This window comes from Aythya ferina, assembly GCF_964211825.1.
Source record: "Aythya ferina genome assembly, chromosome: Z".
Taxonomy (NCBI): Eukaryota; Metazoa; Chordata; class Aves; order Anseriformes; family Anatidae; genus Aythya; species Aythya ferina.
Window position 1 is genome coordinate 15459518 of NC_140299.1, and position 17476 is coordinate 15476993.

Genomic DNA, 17476 nt, shown 5'->3' on the forward strand with positions numbered 1-17476 from the left:
TTACGTATTCATAAGAAACCCCAGTACACCTGTACATATGTACAGTCAGAAAAGGTATCAGTTGAAACATAAGCATGGCAAAGTTTTAAAAGGCAAGTGTTTAACAAACAATCCTTTAAGTCTCTTGCTATTAATGTCCATGACTGGGGGAGCACTGTTGGGGTTGGTAATCCCAGTTGAAGTGCTCCCATTATCTTCCGTGACTTCACTGGTTTCTCTCAGACCATATAATGGTCTCCATTTTCCATTCCTTTTCTTGATTACTAACACCAGAGAATTCCAGGGGTAGTCGTGGGAACAGCGAAGGCCTGCAGTGGCAGTAGTGGCGGGGGCCGATGGTGCAGCAGGAGGATCGGTGGCTGAGCCCACAGCTCCCTCACAGCCTGGCAACCCACACATGTCTGACTGTGGCCCCACAGGGCTCTGTAAGGCCCCAGAGACTGCTCCCCAGTGCCAAGCAATCCCACCACAACCTTGTCGTTCTTAGTAGGTCCCACACCTTGATATCAATTTGGTCCCATATTTCAGGATCATAAACTGTCTGGTTGTTAATAAAGGAAATAAGCTGCAAGGTTACCAGGACTGTCCATGTTCCTAAGGATGTGTGATTCCTCATAATGCACAGCTACTTACCAGAGGGTCAGTTGTGTGTGTGGCTCCACTTGTCTCAGCTTGAGCTTCTTCCCAGCTCCAGTGCCTGTTTCCAGCGACTTTCTGTGCGAGCCTCTCTGAGCAGTTTGCTGAGTTTGGCTGAACCTATCGAGGCGATCATAGGTTCAACCCATAGGCTGAACCTATGAGGCGATCAGTGTGCCTGTTCCTGTCCTGGTCTCCTTTCTGCCAGCCTGTTCCTTTTCATTCCTTTTTTCATCACATCGTGTTGCCTTTCCATCTTGAGGACGGGCTCCCCTCTAACACCCTTCGCCCTGCAGCAATCCTTTTCCAACAACTTTCCATCGGTCAAACAACTTTGCCCAGCAACAGCAAACCCCCAGCAACTTCCATGCCTTAACAGCTGCAGAACAAGCAACCCCAGAAGGCATGGCCTCTCCTGAATCACCCTTCTTTGCGCCCTCTAAACTCTTACATTCCTGATGGTCTCATTGCTAAGAGTCTGATGTTACCACCAACCATGGGGCTTGCCGACCCCCATGGCCAGACTCCCACATCTCCCCCTTCTTTATTAACATCAACCATCTTCTTGACACAAATTATTACTCCATAGATCACACTCCCTCCTCTTCTTTTGAATGTCATTAATACTTGTCTTGGCTTCAAATTTGGCCAAGGCCAATTGAACCATAAGAAAGACTCTGTCTTCTTGAGGACTTTCCACCTGGATTGCGATAAACTACTGCATTCCTTGGATTATTCTCTGTACAAGGAGTGTAATACAAGGAATTAAGCACGGGATTGTTAGTAGTCCCAGGATCTTTTCCCTTTCCTCCCAAGTGCAATTCAATATTGGTTTTCTTTCCTCTGCTTTAACTCATCCAGATTCAGAATAGTAAAATTCACTGGATTACAGTCATCACATACATCAAATTTGATTGATAAGGGCTTACTAAAATTTGTGGTGATGAGACTTTTCCCAATTAACCTTCCTCCTTACTCCATATATCACATCCTCTTTTTCTTCTTCCTCCTCAGCCAGCCCCGCGCTGGGGTGAAGGGAGTGGGAACTGGGGCTGCAGAGAAACCCAGAGTGGTTACTGACTGGTTTTTGAGTATTCCTGATGAGACTGAGTAAAACAACAACAAAAACAACAAAACAAACAAAAACCTAATGCTGAAAGGCTAGTGACTGACCGCGCATAAAACAACAACAAAAAAAAACACAACAGTACTGACTAAAACCATGCCTTTTATTAGAAAACAATAGGTATAAATCTTTTGGGCAACTTTATTCAATATGGAGTCATTGGGGTGACTTTAATACTTGGTGTCAGTTTCTGGACAAAAGCATGTTTTTACCGTTAAAATGCCTCCCCCCAAGTTACCCTGGCAAGTTCTAACCAGGTTGGTCACACAAACCTCTACAAAGCTACACAACTTGAACAGACATTCATACACTCAGACGTAGCAATGTCACATCAGATCTCTCATTTACCCAGTGATGCCCCACTATTTGGCCCCTAATTTTTGCCTATCCACATTATACAACTGTGGTATTACAATAACAAATTACACATGTAATTTGTCTGGCAAGGCATTTAATTGCTGCCTTCTCATCCTTCATCCCTCTTATACTTCAAAGCCTCGTCAGACATAGCTGGGACAGCTCCTTGGAGGATACAACGTATTACAGATTTTCACTTCCCAGAAGCAGCAAGCAGAGATTCAATATCTTGAATTATTTTAGATGTTTTTTCCAAAGCCTCCAAGATGCACCCTTCATTGAGTTCTTCAGTATCAGTTCTATTTTCTGTTTTTCCAACAGCAATTGTAGATGGATTGGTTTTTGCAGCTGCTGTCCTTTCTGGAACATTGCTATTATCCAATATATCTAGCATGAGTTTGTCAAGAAAAATTCAAAGCCTTCCTCCTAATAACGAGAAAAACGCTTTGCCGTATCATAATCATGATTCTCCATTACAGAGGCTCACATTTCATACCACAGTAATTACATAAAACTAAAAAATGCTAATGTTTCTAGAAAATGTCTTTAACTAAGGCTTCTATTTGCCGAATAGTTAATTTAAAGGAAACTGATGTTACATTGCAAAGTTTCATAGCGTGTATGTTTTTTCATCCTAATAAAATTAAAAGTCAGCATAAAGAGAGTTTTACACTGCCTTTAAAAAAAAAAAAAAAAAAAAAAAGCACTGCAGCACTGCATACTTTGTGAGCTGGTTGCACAATCCTGAGGTAAGTGATAAATAAGACAGTATTTTACTGCAACAACATGCCAAAAGGCAATTGTACCATCCCTCTTTCAAGAACAGATTAGCAGATGGTTTTAGTGGAATTAATATATAATCTATTAATAGCATATATATTACATATAATAAATGGTGAACTGCAATACTCATTATGGGAATTCCCTATTTTGTTAATGTTTTTATTATGTTTTGTACTCTGTTCTTATTGCTAGTGCTGTTGTAAAGGAATTGAACAAGATTAATGAGAAAACAGTGACTTAAAAAGGTGCTTTTAAGAATCAGGTAAAGCAGGAAAAAGCAGGTGAGAACAGAATAGAGAGCTTCTGATGTTCTGAAAATGCAGGTCTGAATACACAGATGAACAACAGAATATCAAAGTAAAAATCTTCACAGCTTTCAAAAGGATACAGTTAAATCTCTGTATTTTTTCAAGCTCAGCATCAGCAGACCTGTCCAAGAAAATAAAGATTTTTATAATAGTATCTAAAAAGCTTCTCAACTGTACTTTTGTACACCAGATTTTAATTTCAATTCTCAGAAATACAGAAAATTAGAAAGAGAACTCTAAGTTAAAAAAAGCGGTTTTTTTCATACTACTAGCTAATGGCTGCATTTGTTAATCATTTGTTTCTAAAAATCAAGGCTCAGCTCTAAAAATAGACTCTTTGCTGTATATTTATGTGTGTATATATAGATAACATTTTTGTTTCACCATCTACTCCATCTACTGCATCTGCTATAATGTGATAAGTGAGTCTGTAATCAGATTCATATATCACATTTGTAATATCTGATTATGTAACTACATGATGTCACTAGACCTTTGGTCAGTAGCATTTATTAAGAAGGACAAATACATAACAGGTCCAGGTGTCATTTAAAAGTTCAAAGTACTATTTTGGACAGCTTGCCGTTCTGTTAAAAGTTGCCTTTCTTAGTTTAGTTTCTCATTTTCACTTTGCAAGATATTATTTCTATAACGTTAATCTTATAGTAATATTTGGCAAGGTCACCATAATTCTATTTTTAGGGGAGGCAGAAGCAACATAAAATAAACTTCACCTAGAATTCAACTTACTGTACATTTTAAGTTCCAACAGAGAAATATGAAGTCACACAAAATAAAAGGATTTACAGTTTTCTTTTTGGATCCTTAGGAAATGCTGTCTATAAAATTCAGAGTTTATAGTCTTTTTGAGTTTTATTTTCAACATTATTTAGAATAAAAATGAGTACCAATTTTCTTCAGTTACAGAGTGTGCGGTATGTTCAGGAGTCTCTTTGCTTTCATTCAAACTTCTGCACCATTCTATTACTGTTGTGATGTATCTGTTAACATGAAAAAAAAAGTTATTTAGATGAGAAACACACTGTTAATTCAAGATAGAAACAAACAAACAAAAAAAGCATTAAGCAATGAATCTGGATTCAGCAAAAAACATGACTAAAAGTCTAGCCTTTTCTTTATGTTTCTTTGCCCTTTTTGGATTCACACTTTTAAAAAAGAATATCCTTCATATTTAAATCTATACAGTCACAGAAAATTATAACAAAGCCATCTGATTTGAAATGAATAGTGTCCAAATGTTATTTTTTGTGTGTGCATATCTGCTTGCTGAAATGCAGCAGAGTAAGCTTCTGATGATTTGCATAATAAGACTGCAATTAGAGCAAGCAGATTAGAGAAAGCAGTCTGTAGGCAGAGGTCAATATCTGTAATAAAGCAAAAATTGGATAAAGTGCTTTTCAGCTCTAGATGCCAGCTTTATACAGCACAAAGATTTTTTTTTTTGCTTACTCACTGATTTAAGTGCCAAGTTGGAGCTCTAGTTTGAGGTTGGCTGATTTTATTTTTTTTAAAGACATTACATTTCCATAACAATTATACTGGAATGACTGAATGCAGTGATCCTGAGTCATACAGTTCCTGAATCTTAGCCAGATATGTGTTTTTTATCATTATGTATTTGGGCTTTTTTTTTTTCCTCTGATACATTTCCAGTAAAAAAACATTTCTACATATAAAAGGGTTTGCTTAGAGTTCTTTACTTATAAATTATTTAAACTACTTATACCTTTCATAGATTCCAGGATGACTTATTTTTATTAGCTGCTGTACCCCATCAGGAGTAGTTAGCTTACACCAACCTACATTTTCATTTACCTTAGAAGGGAAAAAAAAAATAGTATTAATTTTCTGCTTTAAAGAAAAGAAAAAAAAGCAAGTGAATAACATTTGCTAATTTAAAAATTAAATTATCTGTGAACACTCCACTTTAAACAGTTAAAGTTTGTGTTTTGCTATAAGTTGCTTATATTCTGCTATCACAGATATGGGGGGAAAAAAAGGAAAACCTGGCATAGAAAATACTGTTTTTTGTGTTGTTTGAGATATTTCCAATAATGTGTAGGGATGTCTCCAAACCTGTAGTACTTTAGTTGCTTCCTACGTTTATCATTAATGAGTGTACAGATTTGAGCTGGCTCACATCATAAAGTTACAATATCTTTTAAGAGGCTAAGTATCACACTTTTATTGTTTATAGTACACATATCCTCAGCAACATCTTTTTGTGTCTAGTCACCATAGGGTAAAAGCAAAGAGATGGAAGCCAAAAGTCTCAGCAGTCAACTTTAAATTCCGCTCTGACATAATTTTCTCTGTAGTGCCATTTTACCACCATTGCCATTTTCACCACTTTGTAGTGCAAAAGTCAACATAATCTTTTTACTTCGATATTCAGTAGATTAAAAAAAATATTTAAAAAAATATGTAATTCCATATCCACAAGGCTACTCCTGAGCAATTTTTCACTATTCAGTTGCTCAATTATAGATATTTTGAAGTAACACCAGCACCACCACCACCAAAGAAACACCCCCTTCTTACACTGATATGAGTGACTTTTTAAAAGGATACAATTTTATTTTTTAGGCATGAATTATACACTAAAATATTTTTCCTCCTCAGTTTCTGGGTAAAATACTCACAATACATTTTGCTGTCTTTATGTGCTGTGTAGTTCTATGCCTATTATACTAGCTTGAGAGCAAGCCATGGCAGAAAACTGCTTTGAATCACAACTCTATCAAAAGAGCTCAGTTTGTATTTTATAGACAGAAAAACTCTTGATTTACTTACCCCATTAGTTTCCTAATAACACTTTTTAATGAAGAGTTTTAAGAGTAGTGTATAAGCCATAAGTTACCTGAATCTTTCTACAGCCAGAGCTGAAATCCCAAACCATATTCAAGGTGATTCCATCCCTAAAAGTAGCATGGACTTTATAGTCTGAGTATACAAGAAGTCTTCCAATGCTGGGAATAACCTTTTCATCCAGCAAAACAGGCAACATTTCCCGTCCGTCTGTCTCAGGTACCTAGAACCAAACAAGGACATAAAAAAGAGGAAATGTCACCACTGGTTGTATCTCTCCCAAATTTTCATGTTTTTCTAGACCATAAGCAGCTCTCTTTATCATGCAATTCACTGTTTTCTGCTTCACCAATTTACCTTAACAGTCTGTGGTGATGGTTCTCAGTTATATACCTTTTCATCTTTGCTTAAGATTTTTCCCTCTAGAATTGGTCCTACTCCCTATAGTACATTCAGTCATCTTTGTAACATGGGAAAATTTATAAATTTTCAGCTACATACCATCTTCCAGCAGCAAAGATGATAGTTATGAATTAATGATAGTTTTGTCTTGTAGCAGTACTGAAGCATTCTGAGGAAAAAACATATTAAATATTAAGAATTTTGTCCTTACTTTAGTATCTCCTACACAGCTGTGATCTTTGTTCTGTAAGTTACAGATGCCACCAGTGATATAATAAATTTGCTTAATTTTCATATGTAATAATAAGTATCACATATAAGTTTAATTACTGTCCTTTCACAGTTAGAGGAGTTAATATAACAACAATGAAGGAGAAAAATAAGTTACTTGGTTGCCTGAGTAATGATGGAGGATATAGAGTATGGATTTCCTGGTACATCAGGAGGAAGACTGTTTACTGAATACATCTTCTCTTCTCTCTGCAGTAAACAGCAGAAGAAACAGTAGTTATTTATAGGTACTGTAACATGACAAAACTATTTATAATCTTGAAAGAGATGAAATTTCTGACCTCCCAGACAACTCTAACCACATTTAAATTCATCGCAGAAGACAGGTATCTCCTTTAAAAGCTAAAACAAACACACAAACAAAAAATGCAGTTGTATCCATCCCTTAAGTCTAAGACACATTCACAGTTTTCATACACTCAGCATGGACCAATAGGTTATTTTATCAGAGAGTATCGTTCATTACTGAGTAACTAAGTTTTACTACAAGTTAGAGGCCAGGTTCAAAAGGTGCAGCATTGATCCTTTATACTGCTTTAAAAATACAAATATTCAAGAAAAAAACATTGAAATTAGCACACACAACTCAATAAACTTAAAAGAAAAAAAAATAAAGTTAAGAAAGAGAAGTGGAATAACAGCGATGCTAAAAAAACTAATCACTTGAAAGCAAAGTAGAATCACCTGAATAAGGGGTCTTGACTTTAGACTACATATCCAAATGTCTTAAAACACAGCTGCTAAATTGAAGGAATTCTGAACATATTTTTAAACAGTTTTATTCCTACCTTGTTTGTTCCTTTCTGGATTGCATAATGCACGAAGTAGTTTCCCAAAAAAGCTCCTTCAGACTTGAAAAATGATTCATCACCAGGATAAATTTCTGCAATGTTTCTTTTGCCATGGATAAATCTAAGAGAAATAAGAAGACTTTTAACAAGTATTTAAAATGCTGTATCACTAGACAGTACAGAATAAAGCACTAAACATATTTTCAACAACTCTCAAAGGAAAAACTTTATACTGTTTCACAAACAGTAGGGCACACCAATTATTTTTTTGATTATTAGCAGGGTGGAGGTGGGGACAGGATTAGCATGTTCAGAAGGAGAGCCTTGTGTTGAGGTAGGTATCTCACAAAAGATGTTCAATGCCCATTCCACTGAACACAAAATATACCAATGCAAAAGAAGGAAAAGATATTATTTTCAGGGGACCAGCCCTCACAGGTGTGCACAGAAAAAAAAAAAAAAAAAAAAAAAAAGCTGTAGAAATGAATGCTTCCTAAAAAACCAAAGTCTTCATTTCTCCTGCACCTGTGTTTGTTTTTGTTTCTGGTTTTTGTTTTGTTTTGTTTAAGATTGCCAGTCTTTTTCTTGTGATCTTGGAGCATTACGCTTATTTAATGACTCAGTTCTGCACCATGTGGTCAGATGCCTAAACTTCAGTAATGGGACTTTAAATATTACTGGGCCTTGTAAGACTAAGTATGGCTACTCACCATACTTCCAAATAAATAAGTTTATTATTATATATAACTGAAAACACTGACAAAAATTTTGTTCAGATTAGATAAAAATTTAGGCAATCAACTGAAAAAAAAAAAAACACAGAGCGTATGGGAGAAAGATGAAAGCTTTAAAGACTGATTATATTTTTATCAAAAACTTTTGAATGCTGATAGTGACTGCGGCCCTTTCAAAGTTTGTATAACAGATTTGCAGAGCCTACTTTACAAAATTCTTATTTAAATACAAACAAACCAAAACATACAGGCAAGCTGATTTTCCAGGAAAATCCACAGTAGAGTTTAGCTGCTTGTAACATGGGAATTACACAGGTCACCAAGACAAGCATTTCTAAACGTGAAATCTTTAGCATCAATAGAAGTGATGTAATTTGCCAAAACAACAACAAAAAAAAGGCACTATAATTGTCAATGAAGTCTGTGGAAGTTACAGTTCTCTACTTAAGTCTCTTAAGAAATCTGACCACTTCTTTAAAAGCCTTAAGTATGATTTCAAAATCTTTGTTTCAGGCATACCTGCTTTCAGACCTGGAACTACAATGTATTAGAGAATGTGAAGCAAATTTTAAGCTCTGTCTTTAAGCTCTAAGAACAAACAAATGGCAGCCATTAATAGAATCTTCCATAAAGATTGTATACATCCTCTAAAGGAATGGTAAAGGGACAAAGTAAGACATTTTATCTTGAAGTTTAATTCCCATACAAATGAAGTCTTTCAAAAATGAAATGCATGACTTCCTACATACCTATAAAAAATACCTTCGCACCATACAATTTCAATTAGCTGAGGGTATGAATACATTCCAGACTCTTCCTTCTTTTGTAGAAAAAAGTCACAGAAACTCCACCTGTATAAAATACAATAAGAGCTTCAGTAAGATTGAATGTGTTTTTTTTTTTTTTTCTTGGCTGGTAATTATTTCTGTATCCTAAACAAACATATTTTTCTATACCAAAACAGATGCATGCACAACTACTCAAAAGAAAATAGGCCATGTATTTCCAATGTCCTCTAGTTCCTAGGATACCTAACTAGTAACTAGTTCCTAGTTACCAAATTTATTTTCTCAAACCTACAATTATTTTTTCAACTATTTTTAGCAGGGCTGACAAAGAATATATGTCATTGTCCCACTTCAGAAGTATCATCTATTCAGAACCGAAACAAAGACAGAAACTCTAATCCCAGCACGGTGTTCTTTTTCAGTACTCTCTTTTTCATTTACATAGCATATCAGAAATATTTTTTGTTTGTTTGTTTGTTTGTTTTTTTCCTCTGGACTAATGAGTTTTTATTTTTTGACAGTAGGATAAAGAATGTTGGTTTCACAAATTTCATATTTCAAGAAGCTGATAACAAAATAGGTTATGATGATATTTTTTATTTCTTATAGTTAGATTTCAGTTATTTTGCTAAAGGTTGAAGTTCAGAATTGTAGACATATGTTAACAACTAAAATGCAAACAGTTTAAATTACCTGTGTAAATGTGGTGCTCTGCAGCTTAGTGGCAAAGCTGTAGGCAAACGAGATACTGTTGAACATGCTTTGGGGTCTATTAAAACATCTGCTCCTATAGATGTATGGCCATTTCCCTCACATGTTTTCATTTCAGTCTTAACAGTATGTAAGTTATAGCACATTAATGCCAAAGACAAAGGGTATTTCCATTCTTCTGGGTACGAGGAAACAGACCAACACTGTGTAACCCATGTGTATTCATAAGAACAGTTTGTGTAAAACATAGGAACTCTATCTCTGTCTTTTTGGTCCTTTGGTTTGGTTAGTTCTCTGTATTTTCCTTCAGCACTGCCATGTTCATTCTTTCTATATTCTGCTTTCGTTTGTCTTGATGACGTTTCTGGAAGAGCATTTTTACTTGATTTTCCATACTGATCTTCAGTTTGATAGTTGCTGTTCTTTTGAGAGGAATGTGAATATGCTGCAGATGGTTGGCTGACTTTGCATAAGAACTCCACAGTAAATTCTTTCTGCAATCCTGACAGGTAAAGGTGGGCATAACCATCTAATGATGATATCTTCACATTGCCATTCTTCATACATCTTGTCAGGTCAGCAGTAACAGGGTCAGGCCATCTAACTTCTAAGACATCACTGAAAAGAATCTAATACAAGAAAAAGGGTTGAAATGTGCTTCAAAATAAAACTTACATGCTTGCCAGAAATTACAATGGAGGGATTGTGAGTTTTTTGAAATAATTCATGTCTTCTGCATGCTTATGTATGGCATGAAACATTAGTCTGTATTTATTTGCACACGTGAACTCAGAATATCTATCATTCAAATCATTTTCCTCCTGTTCTAACAGGATTATTTCTAGCAATATGCTTATAATTTAATACCCATTCATAAACCAGAAAGATGCATGGCCAACTGACCAGGCATAACTGCCCACTGACAGCTATTTCAAGCTTGTTAAGAAACACTGAAGATAAAGCTCAAGATCAGGAAATGATCAATATCATTATACTGATCATATCTGTTATCAGTGGAATTCATGCAAAGTCCACATTAAAATTGTGTACACTGAAATGCAATGTAGTCTGAATTCTACTATTTATAAAATTAAGCCTGTAAAATGGCATATAATGTACCATGGCATATGCAATATGTACCATGTGCAATGGCAGATGTAATATGTTCTTAAATGAAGCAGCTGATTCTCTACAAATTGCTCCAAACAAACACTGCATCTACCTCACTCCTCAGGTTATAGCTTTAACCAAAGAGGTGGTATAGCTAAATACATATAGCTAAATAAATACATATTAGCTAAATAAATATAGCTGAATTTAGAAAATGCACCAATCACATTCTGAAAGAAACAAAACAAAATAAAACAAAAAACTCAAGATAGAGAGTGTTTTTCTAGGCACCTACAAATGTTCTGCCCTAAAAGGACATGTATTTATTTGCATTGTCATTATGCCTGATCACTGCACAGGAAATACTCTTACTCTGCTCTCATTTGGAGACTCCAGGTAAAGTACTGGATCCTACATGAACAAAGAAACGCAAACCCACTTCAAATAAGGCCTGAAAAACTCTCTTAGCAGAAGAGTATTCATTCAGTTTAATCAGCTTTGTCCCACCTGACTGTTTGCTGTTTCAGCTGGGACAGAGTTAATTTGTTCATTGTAGCTGTCGTGATGCTGTGCTTTCGATTTAGGGTGAGAATAATGCTGATAACACACCAATGTGTTAGTTGCTGCAGAGAGGTAATTTCACAGAGCCCAGGACATTTCAGCTCCTCGTGCAGCCCTGTCAGCAAGGGGACTCAGGGACCAGGAGCTGGAGGGGACACACAGGACAGCCAGCCCAGGCTAGCCAAAGCGGTGTCCCACATCGCCTGGCTTCATGCTGAACAATAAGACAGGGGGAGTCAGCTAGGGTGGGGGGAACAGGGACAACATGACTGCTTGGGGACTGGGCATCGGCCAGCAGGTGGCGAGCAACAGCATTATGCGTGAGTTTTGCGTATTCATTCATTCATTCATTTCTTTCCTATTAAGCTGTCTTTACCTCAACCCATAGGTTTTACTTTGTTTTTCACCCTGATTTTCTTTCTCATCCCACTGGGGGCAGGGACAGTGAGCAAGCAGCAGTATTGTGCTGAGCCGCCTGCCAGGTTAAACCACAGCACTGATTGTAAAACCAAACCAGGATCATACTTCTGCCCAGAGTCCAATAAAAATGAAACATGGCAACACGAGTGCATTAGCAAAGTGAAAACATCTGCCAAAGGTATTTAGGGCTGGCTAAAAATGAAAATTGACCATAAAGACTTGCAAAAGGTCCCTAAAAACATTCAAGGGACTGCTCAGTAAGGCTGCAGATAACTATTTAGTGGAGATAAATGGTGTGATTTAAATGAAGAAAAGAAATCCTAACTTTACATACAGAAGGATGGGCTCTGACCTGACTATTTCCACCAGGAATGAGATACTGGTGTAATGACTGACTGGTAACATACTCTTTGATATCACATACTCCAAATTTCTAGGAAATGATCTAGACATTAAAAACAAAACAAACAACATAAAAAAAAAAAAACAACAAACACAACAAAACATACAACTACTGCTGAATACATTTATGATTAAATCTGCATGTTCAAAACTACGTACAGCTCTAAGCAGTCCACTTAACTGACAGGATCCCCCTTGTCAAGCCTCCTAAAGATACAGATGGTCAGCATGGCCAAACAGAGCCTAAGTGAATGGCATTTGTTTGAATTTATGCATAAGTGAAGTAATACAGTGTAACTGTAGATGCATTTTTGTATGCAGCAGCCCTGTAAAAATAGTATCATCACTGCTAGTAACAGGTCACAGACCTTATGCTAACTGTGCCTTAAGATAACTTGTTCCAGGTCCCAGAATGGCTTGTTAGGCTCGTGACCACCTTGTTATGAGACCTCGCTGTGTGTACTTGGAACTTGACAGCTGGTATCTCTTGCTATACTGTACAGCTTAAGTGTGACAAACAGCAAAGGCCTTGAAAATATCGGCACTGGTGGAAAGTAGAGGGCACAGAAAAACAAGCTGAATGTAAATTACTGGTCAGCAAGGGAGTACAACATCAGAAGCTACAGAAACACCATTCTTGCTTTAAGGAAAGCAGTTGTGGCTAAACGAAGAGGACAAGAGCCCAGCAAAAAAGCCACTTACTGTGGCTTTCAAAAGTTACTCCTCAGCATCCTGAAGCAGGTAGTGCAGGTGTAAAGTATGGTTAGGAACTGTCTAGAAACTCAGCCATGAGAAGATCCTGAACCAGAAGGTGGGAGGTTACCCACTACTGCACATAGCAGAGCATCAGCTCTGTGTACATGCATAGTGTATACATGATAGGGCTGTTAAGGTCTGACTGCTGTAAGTATGTGCTGATAGTCAATGTTTAACAAATAAACATTAGCACAAAGCGTGCTGCTAATGGAATGCCAGTCCAATCCAGGTGTTTCATCAGTCTTTTAAAGAATATGAAATATCTGGGTTTTAGTCTTACTACGACCGGGTGAAATCTGTACTGTTCAGCTGCTAAGGATATGCAGGACTAAGGACAAAAAACTAAGCAAGATTTAAAACTGTAAATTGAAACAGCAGTATTCCAAGTGAGATGACAAATGCGTGAACCAAACTGTGCACTGTCAGTTTTCAAGGCCTGTACTCGTACACACGCGTGTGCAATTCTGTAAGCCCACGTTGTCAGACTTCCAGGGCAGCTCAGTTTACAGAAGCGCTGTGTGTGTAACACTTACAGTCTTTCTTTCCGGGGATATAAGGCTTGAAGGTAAGTACGGCCGAGGGGAAAACTTGTTCCGGAAATGCAGAGCTCGTGCAACTTGTTCCTAATTAAAGACGAAGACAAAAGCAAACAGTGCCATCACAGGATCTCTGGAGGCGTTCGCACACCGAGCCCTTAGGAGGGCTGTGCAATGCCCCGCTCCTCGCGGAGGCGCCTCCCGGCCCGCTCCCCTCCCCTCCCCGGCCGCCACGTACCCTGTGGGCGCTGAGGACGAAGGCGACCCGTCGGCGGCAGGTCTCTGCCGGCTGCAGGGGGTGTGCGGCCGGGGGCAGCGCCTCCTCGTACAGGTACTCGGAGCCGCAAGGCGACAGCAAGAGGCGGGCGCCCCCCGCGCCGCGCAGCTCCACGGAGCCGTCCCCGAGCAGCGCCATCAGGCCCCGCGCCGCCATGGCGACCGAGGGCGGGCGGCCCGCCGGGCGGGAAAGGCAGGGCAGGGCCGCCCAGCTCCCTCAGCGTGCACCGCCGCTTGAACTCTTTATTTATGTATTTATGTATTTATTTATTTATTTTTTAATATGGCTGTTTGGAGGTAACAGCCCCTTCGTGCGGTTCCCGCTTGCGGCTGCCACGCCCGCTGTGTTTGTGGCGGCGTTCCTGAGGCGCCGGCTTGGCAGGGGGGCTGTGAGGAAAGCCGGCACATAACAGGAGAATGGCAACGGGTAGCTCTACAAACAGAGCTTATTGCTGCTTGAAGTCGTGGCTTTCGATAACGAGGGGAGAGAATGACGTGGGTTAAAATCCAGAAATGAAAATTAGCAGTGTGGATGCCCTGACTGCTTACTGGTAACTGTGCTACTTTAAGACAGGCGTCTTTCGACACCTGTGTTTGCACCGAGGACAGCTGCCTGGGGAGCTGTTGCAGCAGTACCTGCTGGTGTTCGTCCTTGCCCTTGCCCCTTCGGCCTGTAAGCGGCTGAGTAATTCATTAATTCATTTCCTCCACATGTTAACATCTCTGGAAAGTGAGGAGGCTTGGGTGGATTGAGGAGGCAGGTTGCCGATCTACAACATAGCCCAAAGACAGATTACAAATAAATTATTTCTCTTGTGACTGCTGTTCTACATACATATACTGAAATCTAATCCATGTACTTACTTGTAGTGGGATCTCAGCAGCCCTAGCTGAATAAAGATTTGACAGATTAATATCCCAAAGGACAATTTATAATTTAGTTTGCCTTTTTGGAAGATACATACATTACCACCACCACCCACCTTTACAGTTTAATCAAAGCTATTTTAAATAGAATGACAGTTTGCAGTTAAAGGACAATTCATTACCAATGCCTGGTTAAAGCACTAAGTAAACGTAATTCAAGATCCTTTGCCATAAAATGGCACTCTAGATCACATGGTTCATCTTGCTGTAAAAATAATTCCTTACCTTTGAAAGTACATGTTTCTTAGATCAATGTGCGACCGTGGAATTGCATACAGGACAAATTTCCATCCTCTGCTGAAAAAGCAGTTACAGAGGGAAGGTCAGCTTCCAGTCAAGTGGCTACAGAAATAAGAGTGCACCGAAATAAATCTGGTTCTGTTTTTAATTACTATTTTTCTGCACTATACTTGCCTCAAGCAAGTTTCAGAGTATATTTTTAGATTATGAATTATTTTTATCCCCTTTATTGTAAAATCTAGTCGTGTAAAGATAACTGGTTTTAAAGTAAGCAAGTATAAGACTTGATAGAGATAGAACTGGACTAGGGCTCAGAAATGCAGATTCTAGTCCTGGTTGAGCTTTTAATTATTTGTATTCAATCATTTAAAACACAAATGATATTAGTTCTCTGCTCTATTTTTTTTATTTATGGAAGATGCATATTTTTTCTCTGGCAATTTCAGTGCTAAGGTAGGAACCCTAAACTTGGAAGCTAGCTGTGGAAGCAGGTCAAGTAGACTGAAGTAGAGGTGACAGAAGCAATTCAGGAATATATTTACATACACATACAGTAATGTTCTCAACGTTTGGCTGAAATGGCATTTTTCTGTACTTAAATCAACTAGTAGGAACCATGCACATAACATGGATAATTAGAACTATAATTGTGTTAAAGAGAAGCAAAGTTGCAAACTTGAACTTGCTAATTGCGTAAATGAGTTCTGTGTAGAAAGGAGAGAAAGGCAGAACATTTAGAGATGAGAGAAATAAAAACAAGTATCACAATCTGGAGCACCTGTCACTAAAGCTCAGTGCCATAATGGATGCTGCTTAAAAAAAATCCTAACTATACATAATCTGTGCTATCTGATGTAACTAAGCCAGTTACTTCTGTCTGTAGTGCTACAATTACACTTAAAACCAATATTCAAAAAACTACTGATCATGTTTTTCCTAATAAAAAAGTAGGTTAGTAGCAAAAGCTCTTAGCAGACGTGAAAGGAAATTACTGAGTAAAGGTTTCTGAATATGTAACTCATTTAAAAACAAACAGCATGCAAAGTGACCCATCTTTCAGCCCAGCATGAAGTGACTAAGCAAAGTGAGATTCTCATATTAATCATTTTTAACTCACAATTGATTTGTCAATAGTGGCAAATATCGTGCATACTTTTCATGATGTGTGAAACTAACTGCTTAGTCGCATGCATGAACTCAAATGCAGTCTTTCTTTGCAGAACTAGTGTTTAAAAAGTTGGCTTAACTTCTCCCCTGAAGTTTAATTGCCCTGTTTTTCTGACTTCATGGGCTTGCCATTATGAAGAAAAAAAAATAAAAAGAAAATATCTTTTCAAAGGGTTTTTCATCAGACCAATAAATGAAAAGCACCATAGCACAGTGCACCACTAACTTGAAAATGCTAGTGTAGTTGAAATCATCCCTAAACCCCCCAGACTCACCTCTGTGATACACAGAAGAGCAGTTAAAAGTGGGCAGACAAGCTGCAAAAAGTGATTGTTACAAAACAAAAGCTGCTTCATTCGTTTCCTCATCTCATTCCATCCTCACTAATTTGTATTAGTCTCCTGTGAGATTCAAGACAAATAGGAAAGATAGTTAAAAGGTTTAAAGCAAACAGGATCTTGTTTTTCTTAATCAATAGAGGAGAGTTAAAACCATTTTCTCCTTACTGCAATGCAAGTCTACAGCTCTTACAAATGTTCATGTGCACATAGAACACCAACTTCTCCACTGTTTTGAATCAACATCCCAAAACAGAGCTTTAAATAGTTTTTTAAATAGTTTTGCTGTAAAAATAGGAAAAGCCTATTTTGCAAAACTTGATCTGAATTGTTTAAAATATACAACTCCTAATTCAAACATTTTTATACAGGATGACTTACAATATTTCTTTCTTACATCTACATCTAAGATTAACTGTCCCCAAAAGCTCACAGGATGTTTCAGGAGTTGGACTTGATGGATCCTTAGGGGTCCCTCCCAACTTGGGATATTCTGTGATTCTATCATCTAGATACATCTAGAGTCAGACTGCTACTTTTGATAGAAAGACACTAAACAAGAAATGTAAAAGTAAACATAAAAGGCAGAGCCCCTTGAAGACACTTAACTTACTATCATGCATGGGTGAATCCTTGTTCTGTGGTCATACTATCGAGATTTTCCATTTTCAGCAATCTGTTTTCTACAAGATATTTACTTGTGAAGTAACGAAGAAAACTGACCTACATTTGAATTAAAAATTTTGTAAGAAAATTATGCACAACTTAAAGTCAGATACTTCACACAGACATTCTCTATCTGAAAATTATTTAATTTATACTTCTATTGTTTCTGGATTTTCATCCAGTGCTAATATAAATATTATGACTAGTATTGTCATTTTATGGATGTTGTGTGTCCGATCTATATTGAAAGATAATCTTCTCTGTATCTGTATACTTTAAAGAAAAAAGGAGTGTTAGAGGTAGGAAAATGAGAAGATGAAT

General features: G+C 37.6%; 1 protein-coding gene across 9 annotated transcripts; it reads right to left on the reverse strand.

Moving 5' to 3' along the window:
* Nucleotides 1-1847: 1847 nt before the first annotated feature.
* On the reverse strand, nucleotides 1848-17430 carry LOC311426592 (uncharacterized protein C5orf34 homolog). Of its 9 annotated transcripts, none has more exons than XM_084503062.1 (17): nucleotides 17103-17430; nucleotides 16427-16552; nucleotides 14970-15038; nucleotides 14682-14707; nucleotides 14454-14587; nucleotides 13780-14204; nucleotides 13539-13628; nucleotides 9739-10385; nucleotides 9007-9108; nucleotides 7521-7644; nucleotides 6830-6921; nucleotides 6541-6610; nucleotides 6092-6262; nucleotides 4958-5046; nucleotides 4119-4211; nucleotides 3291-3331; nucleotides 1848-2506 (listed from the first exon to the last, which is right to left on the reverse strand). In XM_084503062.1, exons 6-17 carry the CDS (start codon nucleotides 13972-13974, stop codon nucleotides 2313-2315), a joined length of 1908 nt encoding a protein of 635 aa, XP_084359188.1. In that variant the 5' UTR covers nucleotides 13975-14204; nucleotides 14454-14587; nucleotides 14682-14707; nucleotides 14970-15038; nucleotides 16427-16552; nucleotides 17103-17430; the 3' UTR covers nucleotides 1848-2312. The 9 variants fall into 9 exon arrangements, with proteins under 9 accessions (XP_084359188.1, XP_084359183.1, XP_084359184.1 ...); XM_084503057.1 differs by having other exon boundaries at nucleotides 14682-14819; XM_084503058.1 differs by having other exon boundaries at nucleotides 14682-14819; nucleotides 14970-15041.
* Between the last annotated feature and the right edge of the window lie 46 nt (nucleotides 17431-17476).

Excerpts from the sequence above, each read along its gene's own strand:
- LOC311426592 (XM_084503063.1), bottom strand. The coding sequence starts at position 13,974 with ATGGCGGCGCGGGGCCTGATGGCGCTGCTCGGGGACGGCTCCGTGGAG. Across the intron at positions 13,629-13,779 it reads TCGTCCTCAGCGCCCACAGG|GAACAAGTTGCACGAGCTCT; the intron begins GTACGTGGCGGC and ends GTCTTTAATTAG. Across the intron at positions 6,263-6,540 it reads ATCTTTGCTGCTGGAAGATG|GTACCTGAGACAGACGGACG; the intron begins GTATGTAGCTGA and ends GTTTGGTTCTAG.